Here is a 15,412-nt window from a genome sequence, read left to right on the forward strand (position 1 = left end):
CTTTTCAATGAAGATCTGAGAAGTTATTTGGATTTTTACGAATTATCTTTGAAAGACAGGGTCCTGAAAAAGGGACGTTCCTTTTTTTTTGCTGAGTTTATGTAGGTAGGTAGGTAGGTAGGTAGGTAGGTATGTATGTATGTATGTATGTATGTATGTATGTATGTATGTATGTATGTATGGGGGACACAAGGGTTATTCATTCAAAAATCATGTGAACCCCTATAATTTCACACAGTGAGTCCATGTAACATACAGTGCTGTGGAAAAGTATTTGCTCCCTTCCTGATTTCTTATTTTTTTGCACATTTGTCACACTTAAATGTTTCAGATCATCAAACAAATTTAAATATTACACAAAGATAACCCAAGTAAACACAAAATGCAGTTTTTAAGTGATGATTTTATTTATTAAGGGAAAAAAGCTATCCGAACCTTCATGGCCCTATGTGACAAAGTAATTGCCCCTTAAACCTAATATCTGGTTGTGCCACCCTCAGCAGCAACAACTGCAATCAAGCGTTTGCGATAACTGGCAATGAGTCTTTCACATCGCTGTGAAGGAATTTTGGCCCACTCTTCTTTGCAGAATTGTTTTAATTCAGCCACATTGGAGGGTTTTTGAGCATGAACCGCCTTTTTAAGGTCACGCCACAGCATCTCAATCGGATTCAAGTCCGGACTTTGACTAGGCCACTCCAAAACCTTCATTTCGTTTTTTTTAAGGCATTCAGAGGTGGACTTGCTGCTGTGTTTTGAATCATTGTCCTGCTGCAGAACCCAAGTGCGCTTCAGCTTGAGGTCACGAACTGATGGCCGGACATTCTCCTTCAGGATTTTTTGGTAGAGAGCAGAATTCCTGGTTCCATCAATCGCAGCAAGTTATCCAGGTCCTGAAGCAGCAAAGCAGTCCCAGACCATCACACTACCACCACCATATTTGACTGTTGGTATGATGTTCTTTTTCTGAAATGCTGTGTTACTTTTACGCCAGATGTAACGGGACGCACACCTTCCAAAAAGTTCAACTTTTGTCTCGACAGTCCACAGAATATTTTCCCAAAAGTCTTGGGAATCATCAAGATGTTTTTTGCCAAAAGTGAAACGAGTCTTTATGTTCTTCTTGGTCAGCAGTGGTTTTCGCCTTGGAACTCTGCCATGGATGCCATTTTTGCCCAGTCTCTTTCTTATGGTTGAGTCATGAACACTGACCTTAACTGAGGCAAGTGAGGCCTGCAGTTCTTTAGATGTTGTTGTGGGTTCTTTTGTGACCTCTTAGATGAGTCGTCGCTGCGCTCTTAGGGTAATTTGGTAGGCCGGCCACTCCTGGGAAGGTTCACCACTGTTCCAAATTTTCTCCATTTGTGGATAATGGCTCTCACCGTGGTTCGCTGGAGTCCCAAAGCTTTAGAAATGGCTTTGTAACCCTTTCCAGACTGATAGATGTCAATTACTTTGTTTCTCATCTGTTCCTGAATTTCTTTCTATCGCGGCATGATGTCTTGCTTTTTGAGATCTTTTGGCCTACTTCACTTTGTCAGACAGGTTCTATTTAAGTGATTTCTTGATTCAACAGGTCTGGCAGTAATCAGGCCTGGGTGTGGCTAGTGAAATTGAACTCAGCTTTGCAAAAAATGTGATTAACCGCAGTAAATTCATGATTTAACAAGGAGGGGCAATTACTTTGTCACATAGGGCCATGAAGGTTCGGATAGCTTTTTTCCCTTAATAAATAAAATTATCACTTAAAAACTGCATTTTGTGTTTACTTGGGTTATCTTTGTGTAATATAAACATTTGTTTGATGATCTGAAACATTTAAGTGTGACAAATGTGCAAAAAAATAAGAAATCAGGAAGGGAGCAAATACTTTTTCACAGCACTGTATGTGATTTGTTAAGCCAAATGTTACTCCTGAACTAATTTAAGCTTGCCTGAACAAAGAGCCTGAATAGTCATGCAATGCTATATTTTAAGTGTCTAATCTATATTAAATCTTTATATATATATATATATATATATATAAATAAATATATAATTTAAATTCCCAGAAAAGTTACAATTAGATCAATTTTAATCCCACTTTGTAACAAGATGCGAAGAAATCCAAGGGGTATGAATACTTTTACAAGGCACTATATCCATATAAATCTGACTTTCATACTGAACGGCCATTATGGTAGAAGGCAATTTGTGTGCGTTACAACCAGAATGTTTTCGCTGAACTTCTATTTTAGATGTTTAATGTAATGAAGCTGAGTGTACATTTACTTTTTATAGCTTGTGTGTTTAATATTAATATATATACACACACATACACACACACACACACACAGTGCCTTTGGAAGGTTTTCAGACCCCTTGACGTTTTCCACATTTTGTTAAGTTACAGCCTTATTATAAAATTGATTAAATAAAAACATTTCCTCAACAATCTACATTGTACATTGTGATCAATTTTTCATTTGGAAGAGTCAGCTTTTTAAACCAACATGGTTCAGTTTAAATTGTTTTTTACATTGTAGTAAAACAAAATCTCATTTGACATGCATTTTGACATAAAATTACTACATTCTGTAGCAATGAATGTTTTTTCCCATTAATTAAAATGCGATTTGATTAGAATGAATGCCTTCAACTGCAGGTGATGCAAAAAGGTGGCAGTTTATGACAAAGTGAAAACAGGTTTTAGCAAATTTATAAAAAAAATAAAAATAGAAATACCTTATTTACGTAAGTATTCAGACCCTTTGCTATGCGACTCGAAATTGAGCTCAGGTGCATCCTGTTTCCATTGACCATCCTTGAGATGTTTCTACAACTTGTATGGAGTCCACCTGTGGTAAATTCAATGGATTGGACATGATTTGGAAAGGCACATACCTGTCTATATAAGGTCCCACAGTTGACAGTGCATGCCAGAGCAAAAACCAAGCCATGAGGTCAAAGGAATTGTCCGTAGAGCTCCAACACAGGATTGTGTTGCGGCACAGATCTGGGGAAGGGTACCAACACATTTCTACAGCATTGAAGTTCCCCAAGAACACAGTGGCCTCCATCATTCTTAAATGGAAGAAGTTTGGAACCATCAAGACTCTTCATGGAGCTGGCCGCCCGGCCAAACTAAGCAATCGGGGGAAAAGGGCCTTGGTCAGGGAGGTGACCAAGAACCCGATGGTCACTCTGACAGAGCTCTCGAGTTCCTCTGTGGAGATGAGAGAACCTTCCAGAAGGACAACCATCTCTGCAGAACTCAACCAATCAGGCCTATATGGTAGAGTGGCCAGACAGAAGACACTCCTCAGTAAAAGGCACATGACAGCCCGCTTGGTTTGCCAAAAGGCAACTAAAGGACTCTTAGACCATGAGAAATAAAATTCTCTGGTCTAATAAAACCAAGATTGAAATCCTTGGCCTGAATGCCAAGCGTCACGTCTGGAGAAAACCTGGAACCATCCCGACGGTGAATCAAGGTGGTGGCAGCATCATGCTGTGGGGATGCTTTTCAGCGGCAGGGACTGGGAGACTAGTCAGGATCGAGGCAAAGATGAACGGAGCAAAGAACAGAGATCCTTGATCAAAATCTGCTCCAGAGCGCTCAGGACCTCAGACAGGGGCGAAGGTTCACCTTCCAACAGGACAACAACCCTAAGCACACAGACAAGACAACGCAGTAGTGACTTCGGGACAAGTCTCAATGTCCTTGAGTGGCCCAGCCAGAGCACGGACTTTAACCCGATCAAACATCTCTGGAGAGACCTGAAAATAGCTGTGTAGCGATGCTCCCCATCCAACCTGACAGAGCTTGAGAGGATCAGCAGAGAAGAATGGGACAAAATCTCCAAATACAGGTGAGCCAAGCTTGTAGCGTCATACCCAAGAAGACTCGAGGCTGTAATCGCTGCTAAAGGTGCTTCAAGACAAGGGGTCTGAATACTTTCCGAATGCACACACATACACACAGTACCAGTCAAAAGTTCAGACACACCTACTCATTCAAGGGTTTTTCTTTATTTTTCTATTTTCTACATTGTAGAATAATAGTGAAGACATCAAAAATGCCATTTTTTGTTTTTATTTAACCTTTATTTAACTAGGCAAGTCAGTTAAGAACAAATTCTTATTTACAATGATGGCCTACGCCGGCCAAACCCGGACAACGCTGGGCCAATTGTGCGCCGCCCAATGGTACTCCCAATCACGGCCGGATGTGATGCGGCCTGGATTTGAACAAGGTACTGCAGTAACACCTCTTGTACTGAAATGCAGTGTCTTACACCACTGCGCCACTGGGGAGGCCTGTATCATAACAAAAATGGAATCATGTAGTAACCAACAAAATATATTTAATATTCTCCAAAGTAGCCACCCTTTGCCTTGAGGACAGCTTTGAGCACTTGTTGGCTGCTTTTCCTGCTTTTCGGTCCAACTCATCCCAAACCATCTCAATTGGGTTTAGGTCGGGTGATTGTGGAAGCCAGGTCATCTGATGCAGCACTCCATCACTGTCCTTGGTCAAATAGCCCTTACACAGCCTGGAGGTGTTTTGGGTCATTGTCCTGTTGAAAAACAAAATGGATAGTCCCACTAAGCGCAAACCAGATGGGATGGTGTATTGCTGCAGAATGCTGTGGTAGCCATGCTGGTTAAGTGTGCCAGCAAAGCACCCCCACACCATCACACCTCCTCCTCCATGCGTCATGGTGGGAGCCACACATGAGGAGAGCATCCGTTCACCTACTCTGCGTCTCACAAAGACACGGCGGTTTGAACCAAAAATCGCACATTTGGACTCATCAGACCAAAGGACAGATTTCCACCGGTCTAATGTCCATTGCTCGTGTTTCTTGGCACAGGCAAGTCTCTTCTTCTTATTGGTGTCCTTTAGTAGTGGTTTATTTGCAGCAATTCAACCATCAAGGCCTGATTCACGCAGTCTCCTGTGAACAGTTGATGTTGAGACGTGTCTGTTACTTGAACTCTGTGAAGCATTTATTTGGGCTGCAATTTCTGAGGCTGGTAACTCTGAGCTTATCCTCTGCAGCAGAGGTATCTCTGGGTCTTCCTTTCCTGTGGCAGTCCTCACGAGAGCCAGTGTCATCATAGCGCTTGATGGTTTTTGCAACTGAAGAAACTTTCAAAGTTCTTGAAATTTTCCAGATTGACTGACCTTCATACCTTAAAGTAATGATGGACTGTCATTTCTCTTTGCTTATTTGAGCTATTCTTGCCATAATATGGACTTGGTCTTGTACCAAATAGGGATCTTCTGTATACCACCCCTACCTTGTCACAACACAACTGATTGGCTCAAATGCGTTAAGGAAGAAATTCCACAAATGAACAAGGCACACCTGTTAATTGAAATGCATTCCAGGTGACTCCCTTATGAAGCTGGTTGAGATGTCAAGAGTGAGCAAAGCTGTCATCAAGGCAAAGAGTAGCTACTTTGATGAATCTCAAATATAAAATATATTTTGATTTAACACTTTTTTGGTAACTACATGTTTCCATATGTTATTTCATAGTTTGATGTATTCACTATTATTCTACAATGTAGAACGTAGTAAAAATAAAGATAAATCCTTTAATGAGTACGTGTCCAAACTTTTGACTGGTACTGTGTGTACGTATGTATATATATATATATATATATCTCGCCATAATTCATCATCTCTGTTAAGTGAAAATATGTACAATACATTAGGTAAAATAATGCACCCAGAGTGGCTCTAAATCAAATGGATTTTATGTTATTTTAACATTACTATGTACATATACTTTACAATAACTTTGTTCAATATTGGGGCGGCAGGTAGCCTAGTGGTTAGAGCCAGTAACCGAAAGGTTGCTGGATCAAATCCCCAAACTGACAAGGTAAAAATCTGTCGTTCTGCCCCTGAACAAGGCAGTTGTTCCCCGGTAGGCCGTCATTGTAAATAAGAATTTGTTCTTAACTGACTTGCCTGGTTAAATAAAAATTCCAGATTATGTCTTTCATGAAAGTAAGGTGACAAAGACAAAAAACATTACGTATCCTTCTGGGCCTGTATTCTCAAAGCTTCTCAGAGAAGTCCTACCTTAACACGCTTTATGAATACGGGCCCTGATTTACTTTTTAATGGCTCAAAACCTGATCCAAATTAACCTCCTGCTGACCTGTTACAGAACTGAGCTTCCAGGAGATAGAGACATGACATAATGGTAAAACTTAGGTCTTAAAGGTCAATTGCAAATCTAACTGACAAAGGGACAACAGTTTCCATTTAAATGAATGCAATTTATCCAATGCAAAAAAATGAAATTTGACCCATACATAAACGTCTAAAACACAAACTTTAAACAAAAGTGTGAACAAAAACTACATTGAATACATTCCGTATGTTCAATACATTCAATGGTAAGTTGCTATTCGGTCTGCCGCCTTCAACAATAGTCTAAACGTTGTAAGCTCATGTAAAATAATGCAATAACCATTGAAAAACAGTGGACACATATATAGAGTTGCCTCAGACTTTGTTAAGTCAGTAAGTACTAAGTTCATACCAGTTTTTTATAAAATAAAAATGTCAACTTCTAGGAGACCAACTAGTCTGCTGTCATTACAGACTGATCACAACATATTGTGTTACACCCTGATACACCATTAGCTAAAATAAATGCCAGCTAGTCAGTCTGCTACCATGCGGCTTGAAATGACAGGCTGGCAGAATATGGGGTGGAGATGCTTCTCCACTAATTAAATATATCAGCTAACACAATGACAGGGTCCAAACAAACCAACCCCCCCCCCCCTTTTTCTATGGCTCAAGGATTCTTGAAAGACAGGACAATCTCTACTTTTTTTTACCATTGCAAAACATTTTGCTACAGTGTGCCCTGGTGAGGTGAGTGAGGATGGTGAAAAGGTGAAAGGTCCATTTTGTCAGTCCTGGAGCTTGCATTCACAGAGCTCTCTGTAGATTCTCTTACGCACAGTCGGCATGTCCCCTTGGGAGAATTGCAGCGGTTTCCCCAAGGCAAGGCACCTGCAGTACTGAGAGAAAGGTACACGAATGAACAGGGTGAGTGAGACAGAAAGTAATACTTTATTAAGATTGCACTGACACAGAGGTACATGACGATAAAAGCAGACAATTGAAATAATCAAGGATTTAAAAAAATAATACGCTAGTACCTCTAACACAAAAACTCCACAGTCGTTTTCATTCGTCTGTTGTGGTATTCTCTGTGAAAAATCATTAGGAGTTAGACACCCAAAACAGTGATTATCATGGGCTACATTTCAAATGGCATTTTTGGCAGGATTTCTGCAGGCAATCCCTTAAAGACCAGTATTTTTGTTCTATTGTGTTAAAAAAATGACCAAGCAAACATTAAAACTCAATTTCAAAGATCTACACACAGCTCAATGTATCATACCTCATTGATATACATCTTCCAGCCATTTTGAAATGCAGTTTGCTTCCTCTCCTTCGCTTCAGTATGTATGTACCTTAAAACATTCTATAGAATGGAAAGGGGGGAGACAAAAGAAATGTTGATTTCGTCTACATTAAATCAGGTAAAATAGCATTTTACTGATTGGAAATTGTATTTGTTTGTGTAAAGTCAGTCTGTGAAATCTGACGTAACAAGTAACAACTTAATTAAGCTATGATTAAACATGAATATATTAGGGATGTGACAAATAAAAACAATTTTTTATTCATTTTCAATGAAATTATAATAAAATTAATACAATTCCACATGAATCAATTGTTTTTGTGTTAAGATTCGATTCCACTAGGAATCGACTGCTAAGATTGGTATTTTTGGAACTTGGAACGGAGACTGATTAGATGCTGTACTGCCGAGAACAGAAACACAGAAGGGAGGGGCACAGTATAGGCAGGTTGGCCACCAGGCAGACAGAGTAAGAACCGTGTAATAGACCTAAATCGCAATTTGTCTTGCAACTTCGGTAAAGCGGGGCATATCATCAATAAATAGGCTGGCATATTCCACACGCAACAGACCGAAGACTGAACACACACTGACATCATTGGTGAAGAGAAAGAGCAGGCGAGACAGCGCAAGGGAGAGAGGGAGCAGGCCAACGCGAGGGAGAGGGCAGGCAGGCCAACGCGAGGGAGAGGGCAGGCAGGCCAACGCGAGGGAGAGGGCAGGCAGGCCAACGCGAGGGAGAGGGCAGGCAGGCCAACGCGAGGGAGAGGGCAGGCAGGCCAACGCGAGGGAGAGGGCAGGCAGGCCAACGCGAGGGAGAGGGCAGGCAGGCCAACGCGAGGGAGAGGGCAGGCAGGCCAACGCGAGGGAGAGAGAGGAAGGGGCAGGCAGGCCAACGCGAGGGAGAGAGAGGAGGGGGCAGGCAAACCAGCGCAAGGGAGAGAGAGGAGGGGGCAGGCAGAACAGTGCGCATATGTTTTGGTAATCTGTATCTCACAATGTCTTGTCTTGCATGCCTCCCAAATTCACCAAAGTAGCCTAAAGTTTGCCTCTTCCTCTCTGGTTTTTATTTAAATTACACAACTTTCCCCAGGTCTTTATAGCCATATAGTCCAGTTAGGCTACACACAGAAAATAATATGTTTTGTGAAAAATGCACAGTGATTTTAGTTATTATTATTATTTTATTTTTTATGAACATGTTTTTCAGTTAAGGATTTTTCTTAAAGTTAAGGATCCCAATTTTGTTTAAACGTTTACACCACTGGAATGTATATTCTGTTATTGAATATGGACACATTCACTACTGGTTAAGTCATTCCACAATGTACAGGGCAAGGGTATGGATGAAATGAAAGCATTCCTTTCAGTCAAGTGAGATATTTAGCCACAGTAGCATATTATAGCAAAAATAAAATAAAGCATTTTCATGTTCATCCTATTAAAATATGCTTGAGTCTTCCTACCACCAATGAGTTCAGACACACATAAGCTGGTGTAAGGACGCATCAGTTGTGAGGTCTGATTGAGATTTGATCTCAATGAGAATAACCTGTATAAACAAAAGTTAAATCAGTAAAAGTTATGTCAACGTTACCTCAGCAGCCTCCTTGAACACGATGCCCTGGGAGTCGTAGAGGTGGATCCTCTTGCCGGCGGTGTCGGCCGTCACCAGGCACCAGTGGATCTCCAGGTGGATGGGTATCAGCAGCAGAGCCTTGGAGAAAAGATCCACCTGCAGGACAAAGAGGAACAGAAGCCAGGGATGTGTTCAGTAGGGTAGAAAACGGTTTGCACGGAGTGAAACAGCGGTTGTGCTCATTAGAATACGGAAAGTAAAAAAAAAATTGTAATGGAAAGCTAAAACGAACGACCCTGGTCCGGGTTGGGGTCAATTCCATTTCCACCAATTAAAGTTTATGTACATCACAATTAATCTCCTGAATTGAAACAGAACAGACCCCATCCCCAATGATTATCAGAAGTTTTTGAGTGACATCCATTCTGAAAGATCAAAACAAAGTTTAACAATCTGAAATTCAGCCTTTACCTTCTTGGTCCACCTCTTCACCCCTTCATATCCTTTGGTCATGAGCTGTCGGTGGAAGAAGCTGTTAAAGAAATGGACCTAGACAAGTAAAAAAAAAAAGGAAAAAAAAAAGAAGCTCATTCAGGAACCAAGACCACATGCATCAAATGGAGGGACGACAATCAAAGTTGCTCCCATTTGTTATATAAGCCCAATTGCATCAGGACTCGGGCTATTGTAGAATTTCTACCCCTCTGTGATCAGACTCATTATTATAATGTAACACATCATTATAATACATTATGAATATTTCTTGATAGAATGGAGGAAATATAATGATAAATAAAACCTACCTTGTGTTGTGCGGACTCCATGATTAATTCTCCATACATATTCATGACCTTCAAGAGTAAACCACAAAATAAGTTCAAACAGGTCACATCACATTGAGCAAGTTAACTTTGGACTGATGACGCACCAGACTACGCAGGGCCAAGAGGCTTTTCTGATCCTGACCACGTGAACTCCAGTTTTTCTTGATCAGGTCACGTGGTCAGAAGAAACTCCCAGCCCGTCATGAACGTTTTCAGTCTATGGACATACAGTGAACTCCAAAAGTTATGGATCAGTGAAACATTTGTTGTTGTTTTGGCTCTGTACTCCAGCACTTTGAATTTGAAATTATACAATGACTGAGGTTGAAGTGCAGACTGTCAACTTTCATTTGGAGGGAATGATCAACTGTTTAGAAATTACAGCACTTTTAATACATAGTGCCCCTATTTTAGGGAAACGAAAGTATTGGGACAAAATCCTTTGTGTGTATTATAGTCAAAAGTTTAGTATTTGGTCCCATATTCCTAGCAATCAATGATTGCATGAAGCTTGTGACAAAAATTTGTTGGATGCATTTGCTGTGTGTTTCGGTTGTGTTTCAGATTATTTTGTACCCATTAGAAATGAATGGTAAATAACGTAGTGTCATTTGAGTCACTTTTATTGTAAATAAGAATAGAATATATACATTAATGTGGATGCTACCATGATTAAGGATAATCCTAAATGAATCGAACGCACAAATATCATACCCCTCAAAAAATGCTAACCTCCGATTAATGTTTTGGTGAGAGGTCAGCATGTCTTGGGGTATGATATTTGTGCGACTAACTTCCTCACTCATCATTATTCACAATTCATTCAGGACTGTATATAACACTATATATCCGTCTATGGATATACACTACCGTTCAAAAGTTTGGGGTCACTTAGAAATGTCCTTGTTTTGAAAGAAAAGCACATTTTTTGTCCATTAAAATAACATCAAATTGATCAGAAATACAGTATAGACATTGTTAATGTTGTAAATGAGTATTGTAGCTGGAATGCCAGTCACTTTGGTAAAAATAGAAAAGAATAGAGGGCCTAGAGAGCTGCCCTGCTGTACACTACACTTTACAAGTTTGACATTAGAGACTCTTCCATTAAAGAAAACCAATTGAGTTCCATTAGCTCTGAATCCACGATATGGCAGAGGTTGATTTTTTTATAGATTATCTACATAGGCATACAGAGGCCCAATGGCGTGTTGTGTTAGCTAATCCAAGTTTATCATTTTAAAAGGTTAACTGATCATTAGAAAACCCTTTTGCAATGATGTTAGCACAGCTGAAAACTGTTGTTCTGATTAAAGAAGCAATAAAACTGGCTTTTAGACTAGTTGAGTATCTGGAGGATCATCATTTGTTGGTTCGATTACAGGCTCAAAATGGCCAGAAACAAATAACTTTTTTCTGAAACTCATCTGGTTGGGAGAATCAAGGACAGTCAGAGACTTGTCCCGAAGCTACTCCTTCGTTGTCTTGGCTGTGTGCTTATGATCGTTTTCCTGTTGGAAGGTGAACCTTCGCCCAAGTCTGAGGTCCTGAACAGTCTGGAGCAGGTTTTCATGAAGGATCTCGCTGTACTTTGCTCCATTCAGCTTTGCCTCGATCCTGACTAGCCTCCCTGCCGCTGAAAAACATCCACACAGCATGATGCTGCCACCACGCTTTACCGTAGGGATGGTGCCAGGTTTCCTCCAGACGTGACGCTTGGTATTCAGGCCAAAGAGTTCAATCTTGGTTTCATCAGACCAGAGAATCTTGTTTCTCAAGGTCTGAGAGTCGTTAGGTACCTTTTGGCAAACTCCAAGCGGGCTGTCATGTGCCTTTTTCTGAGGAGTGGCTTCCGTCTGGCCACTCTACTATAAAGGCCTGATTGGTGGAGTGCTGCAGAGATGGTTGTCCTTCTGGAAGGTTCTCCCATCTCCACAGAGGAACTCTGTCAGAGTGACCATCGGGTTCTTGGTCATGTGACCAAGGCCCTTATTCCTCCAATTGCTCAGTTTGGCTGGGTGGCCAGCTCGTGGAAGAGTCTTGATGGTTCCAAACTTTTCATTTAGGAATGATGGAGGCCACTGTGTTACTGGGGATCTTCAATGCGGCAGACATTTTTCGGTACCCCTCCCCAGATCTGTGCCTTGACACAATCCTGTCTCTGAGTTCTACAGAAAATTCCTTCGACCTCATGGCTTGTTTTTTGCTCTGACATGCACTGTCAACTGTGGGACCTTATATAGACAGCTGTGTGCCTTTCCAAATCATGTCCAATCATAGAAACATCTCAAGGATGATCAATAGAAACAATACGCACCTGAGCTCAATTTTCAAGTCTCATAGCAAAGGGTCTGAATAAAGTATTTCTGTTTTTTTTATTATTTTCTAAAAATGTCAAATAACCTCTTTTCGGTTTGTCAATAGGGGGTATTGCGTGTAGATTCCTGAGGATTTTTATTTTATTTAATCCAGTTATGAATAAGGCTGTAACGTATCAAAAAAGTGGAAAAGTCAAGGGGTCTGAATACTTTCCAAAAGCACTGTATATCATGGTGAAATTGGTGGATTTGGGTCAAAGGCACCAACCTGGTCATTGAGCCAGTTCTGATCGTCCAGCGTAGACAAGTCTTCCAGTGTCAGAGTGTGCTTGTTGTAGACCACCCGGAAAGCGGGCATCATTCTATGCGCTAGGACAGCCTGGTACTTCATTACTACTGCAGAGATTAAATACTTCCTATGAAAGAGGGCAGAACAAAACATTGTTTTGTTCTTTAGTAGAGAGCCTTATAATTCCTAGGGCCCTGAGTTTTTCCTTGACCATGTGACCTCAACAGGATAGGCTATACCTTGAGTCTAAAGTTGTCCAGGGCCAGAGATATAAGATACAGCTAGGGCCTAGAGCAGGGTTGCCCAACCCTCTTCCAGGAGTTCTACTGCCCTGTAAGTTTTCAGTCCAACCCTAACCTAAAATACTTGATTCAGCTTGGTGTGCAGCTAATAAATAGAATCAGGTGTGGTAAATTACAATTGGGCTGAAAACCTACAGGACAGTAGATCTCTAGGAAGAGGGATGGACTGAAAACCTACAGGACAGTAGATCTCTAGGAAGAGGGTTGGACTGAAAACCTACAGGACAGTAGATCTCTAGGAAGAGGGTTGGACTGAAAACCTACAGGACAGTAGCTTTCCAGGAAGAGGTTTGGGCAGCCCTGGCCTAGTATACCCAAGTCAGGCCACATGATCAGGAAAAACAGGGCATACTACTCATATTGCATTATGAAGTGAGGGAACCAAAACCATGTCTTCTCTGTTGTATTTATTATGTACTTGCCGCTTAGTAAGGTCAGTGTTCAGTTTCTTGTTAAGGTGCCTCAGTACATCGCTCTTGCTCAATGGGATGAAACTTCCGTACTTCACATAGAAGCAGTCAAGGAACTCTACGGAGATAGAAAGAACATTAGATACTCAAGGCAGCACTTAAGGAAACAGTTTAAAAGTTTAAGAAAAACAAATCTACCATGGATGAGCGTCGTTGTTGCTTCCCAGCTGACGTCCGTGGACGCCCGCTGGCTCTGAGGTTGATATGGCACTGCTCGCTTTGTCACCAACGTGTCCTGTTTAGTGGCGGTGGCCGCATCCCTAGCTCTGACTATGCCCTGGTCCTCCTCCTTGACAGGGTTGCTACACAGCACTGATGTGCCCACAGACGGACGCACCTTCTGTTCCAAACTCCCCTTTGCCTAAATAAGTAAACTGTATTTAGCTATTTTGAATTTTATTGCTGTCAGTATAGGTCTCTTGTATTGATTTATAAATGTGTTTGGATAGGCCTGAGCATATAAATGGATGACATGTACATGCTCATGGACTTTGTATTGACTGCTATGTTGGTGTAATGCAATTTGAACTTGCCTGGCTGTCCTCTGCACTGTCCAGGCCTTGACCATCACATGCAATGGCCGTAGTGACCACTTCTTTTCCTTTGCGTACCTTCTGCCATTTCTGACTTTCCGCCAATTCCCCAGTGTATTTATAAGACATCTGTGTGTTGAAAATAGACAGGCGCCTGCTGGTTTCCGCCAGTCTTTTAGCTCTGATCATGGAGAACCAGAGGAGACACCTGGCTCTCCGCCACTTTCTGTGCCCCCACTTCCGCCACACCTGGCACCAGAACTGGATGTTACACCGGCGCCGCGACTGCCTCTTGTGTCGCATGGAGAGAGGAGAGACTCCTTTTCTGTTGTGCTTTAGGCCCCTTTTCCGGCGTTGTCTATGCTTTGTGGCTCTAATGGGGGCTGCGGTTGTTGTTAGGGATGGGTCGTGGACCTGTGCCACAGGGCTGCAGCAGAGGTAAGAGGCATGTGTGACTGGCAGGGGCTGTCTATTGATGTGCACTGTGGAGGGAGGGCAAGGGGAGTGCATGGAGGGGGACTGACTCAGGGGCAGGTCAGAGCAGGTATGAGACACCGAGATCTGCTTTAGATCTGATCTCAGATTTGCTTGAGTGTTGTCTGTGGGAGCAATGCACTCAGAGTCAGGTTCAAGCCCATGGTTGCTAATAGCTACACTAGGGAGGACTGGAGCAGAGACAATGGAAGGCTCCATTTTAAGTTTGTGCTTTTTCCTGTTCTTGAATGAGTGAGGGACTAATTTCTCTAGCCTTGTGTTTGATTGGACGGCTGAGAGTTTACGGCTTTTAAGTGAATGACTCGAATAGGTCATGGTCTCCAGGGTATGGCTCCCAATTTGAGTGCCTTCGGTTGGGTCCGAGGAAGGAAAACAAGACACCTGACCCTTGCCTTCTATTTTGCCCTTCTTTGCCTCCTCAGCCGACTGGCTAGACGTACTATAGACACCACACGCTGAGAGAAACATGCCCTTAAGATGGTTAATTTAACTAATATATAACTCTGCTAGCTAGCTCACAGTAGCGTTACCTACTCTCTGGCAATGTACATACTGGAACGGCATTACAATGTTTTGATTATTGGCTACTGTGAATCCTAACTACCGGTATGCTAGCTTGCTAATTTAAACCACGTTTGAAGCTAGCCCTCGTGTGTCATGTCAGAGCCTCCAACAACACACGGAAAGGATTTGGGACCAAAGCGTGCAGCAAAAAAATTCTCTAACCAAAATGTAGCACACACCATCACCGTCAGCATGTTTAGTATTGTCTTGCCTGACTGAAATTAATTCAGAAATATGTAGCAACGTGTATTTACCCAAATGAGCCGATACCTAGACCACATAATTTTCGTGTATACACTCTTTGCCTGGACGACCAGACGCCTGTAGCGAAACACATCACGACTGAATGTGTCGATTTCATGCAAGCGGTCGCACGTTGAATACGTCACGACACTGGCTTCCGTGGTTACTAGTTACCACAGCCACAAAGTAAAAATGGACTATATCGTAAAAATTCATGAAAACAAACATTTGCTTTTTGGTCTTCATTCAAGGGTAGAGTTAGGCATAAAGTTAGCAGAGTGGGTAAGGTTTCAAGAAGATACATTGTAGAGATAGGCGGGATTAAACCATAATTATGACCTTGTCTAGA

General features: G+C 41.8%; 1 protein-coding gene across 2 annotated transcripts; it reads right to left on the reverse strand.

Annotated features, from left to right (window-relative positions):
* Positions 1 to 5,733: 5,733 nt before the first annotated feature.
* On the reverse strand, positions 5,734 to 15,189 carry LOC106598790 (sentrin-specific protease 5). 2 transcript variants are annotated; one of them, XM_014189795.2, is made up of 10 exons: positions 13,762 to 15,189; positions 13,367 to 13,589; positions 13,181 to 13,286; positions 12,436 to 12,583; positions 9,829 to 9,876; positions 9,497 to 9,574; positions 9,044 to 9,181; positions 7,423 to 7,506; positions 7,178 to 7,228; positions 5,734 to 7,036 (listed from the first exon to the last, which is right to left on the reverse strand). In XM_014189795.2, exons 1-10 carry the CDS (start codon positions 14,722 to 14,724, stop codon positions 6,926 to 6,928), a joined length of 1,950 nt encoding a protein of 649 aa, XP_014045270.2. In that variant the 5' UTR covers positions 14,725 to 15,189; the 3' UTR covers positions 5,734 to 6,925. The 2 variants fall into 2 exon arrangements, with proteins under 2 accessions (XP_014045270.2, XP_014045271.1); XM_014189796.2 differs by lacking the exon at positions 13,367 to 13,589 and having other exon boundaries at positions 6,260 to 7,036; positions 15,075 to 15,161.
* Between the last annotated feature and the right edge of the window lie 223 nt (positions 15,190 to 15,412).

This window comes from Salmo salar, chromosome ssa03 (assembly GCF_905237065.1).
Source record: "Salmo salar chromosome ssa03, Ssal_v3.1, whole genome shotgun sequence".
NCBI classification, from domain to species: domain Eukaryota; kingdom Metazoa; phylum Chordata; class Actinopteri; order Salmoniformes; family Salmonidae; genus Salmo; species Salmo salar.

What these genes read in the sequence shown, in the direction of transcription:
- LOC106598790 (XM_014189795.2), bottom strand. Translation starts at nt 14,724, where the DNA reads ATGTTTCTCTCAGCGTGTGGTGTCTATAGTACGTCTAGCCAGTCGGCT. An exon ending in AACAACGACGCTCATCCATG is followed by an intron (nt 13,287 to 13,366) that starts GTAGATTTGTTT and finishes CTATCTCCGTAG; the next exon opens with AGTTCCTTGACTGCTTCTAT. An exon ending in AACACTGACCTTACTAAGCG is followed by an intron (nt 12,584 to 13,180) that starts GCAAGTACATAA and finishes CCTCTTTCATAG; the next exon opens with GAAGTATTTAATCTCTGCAG.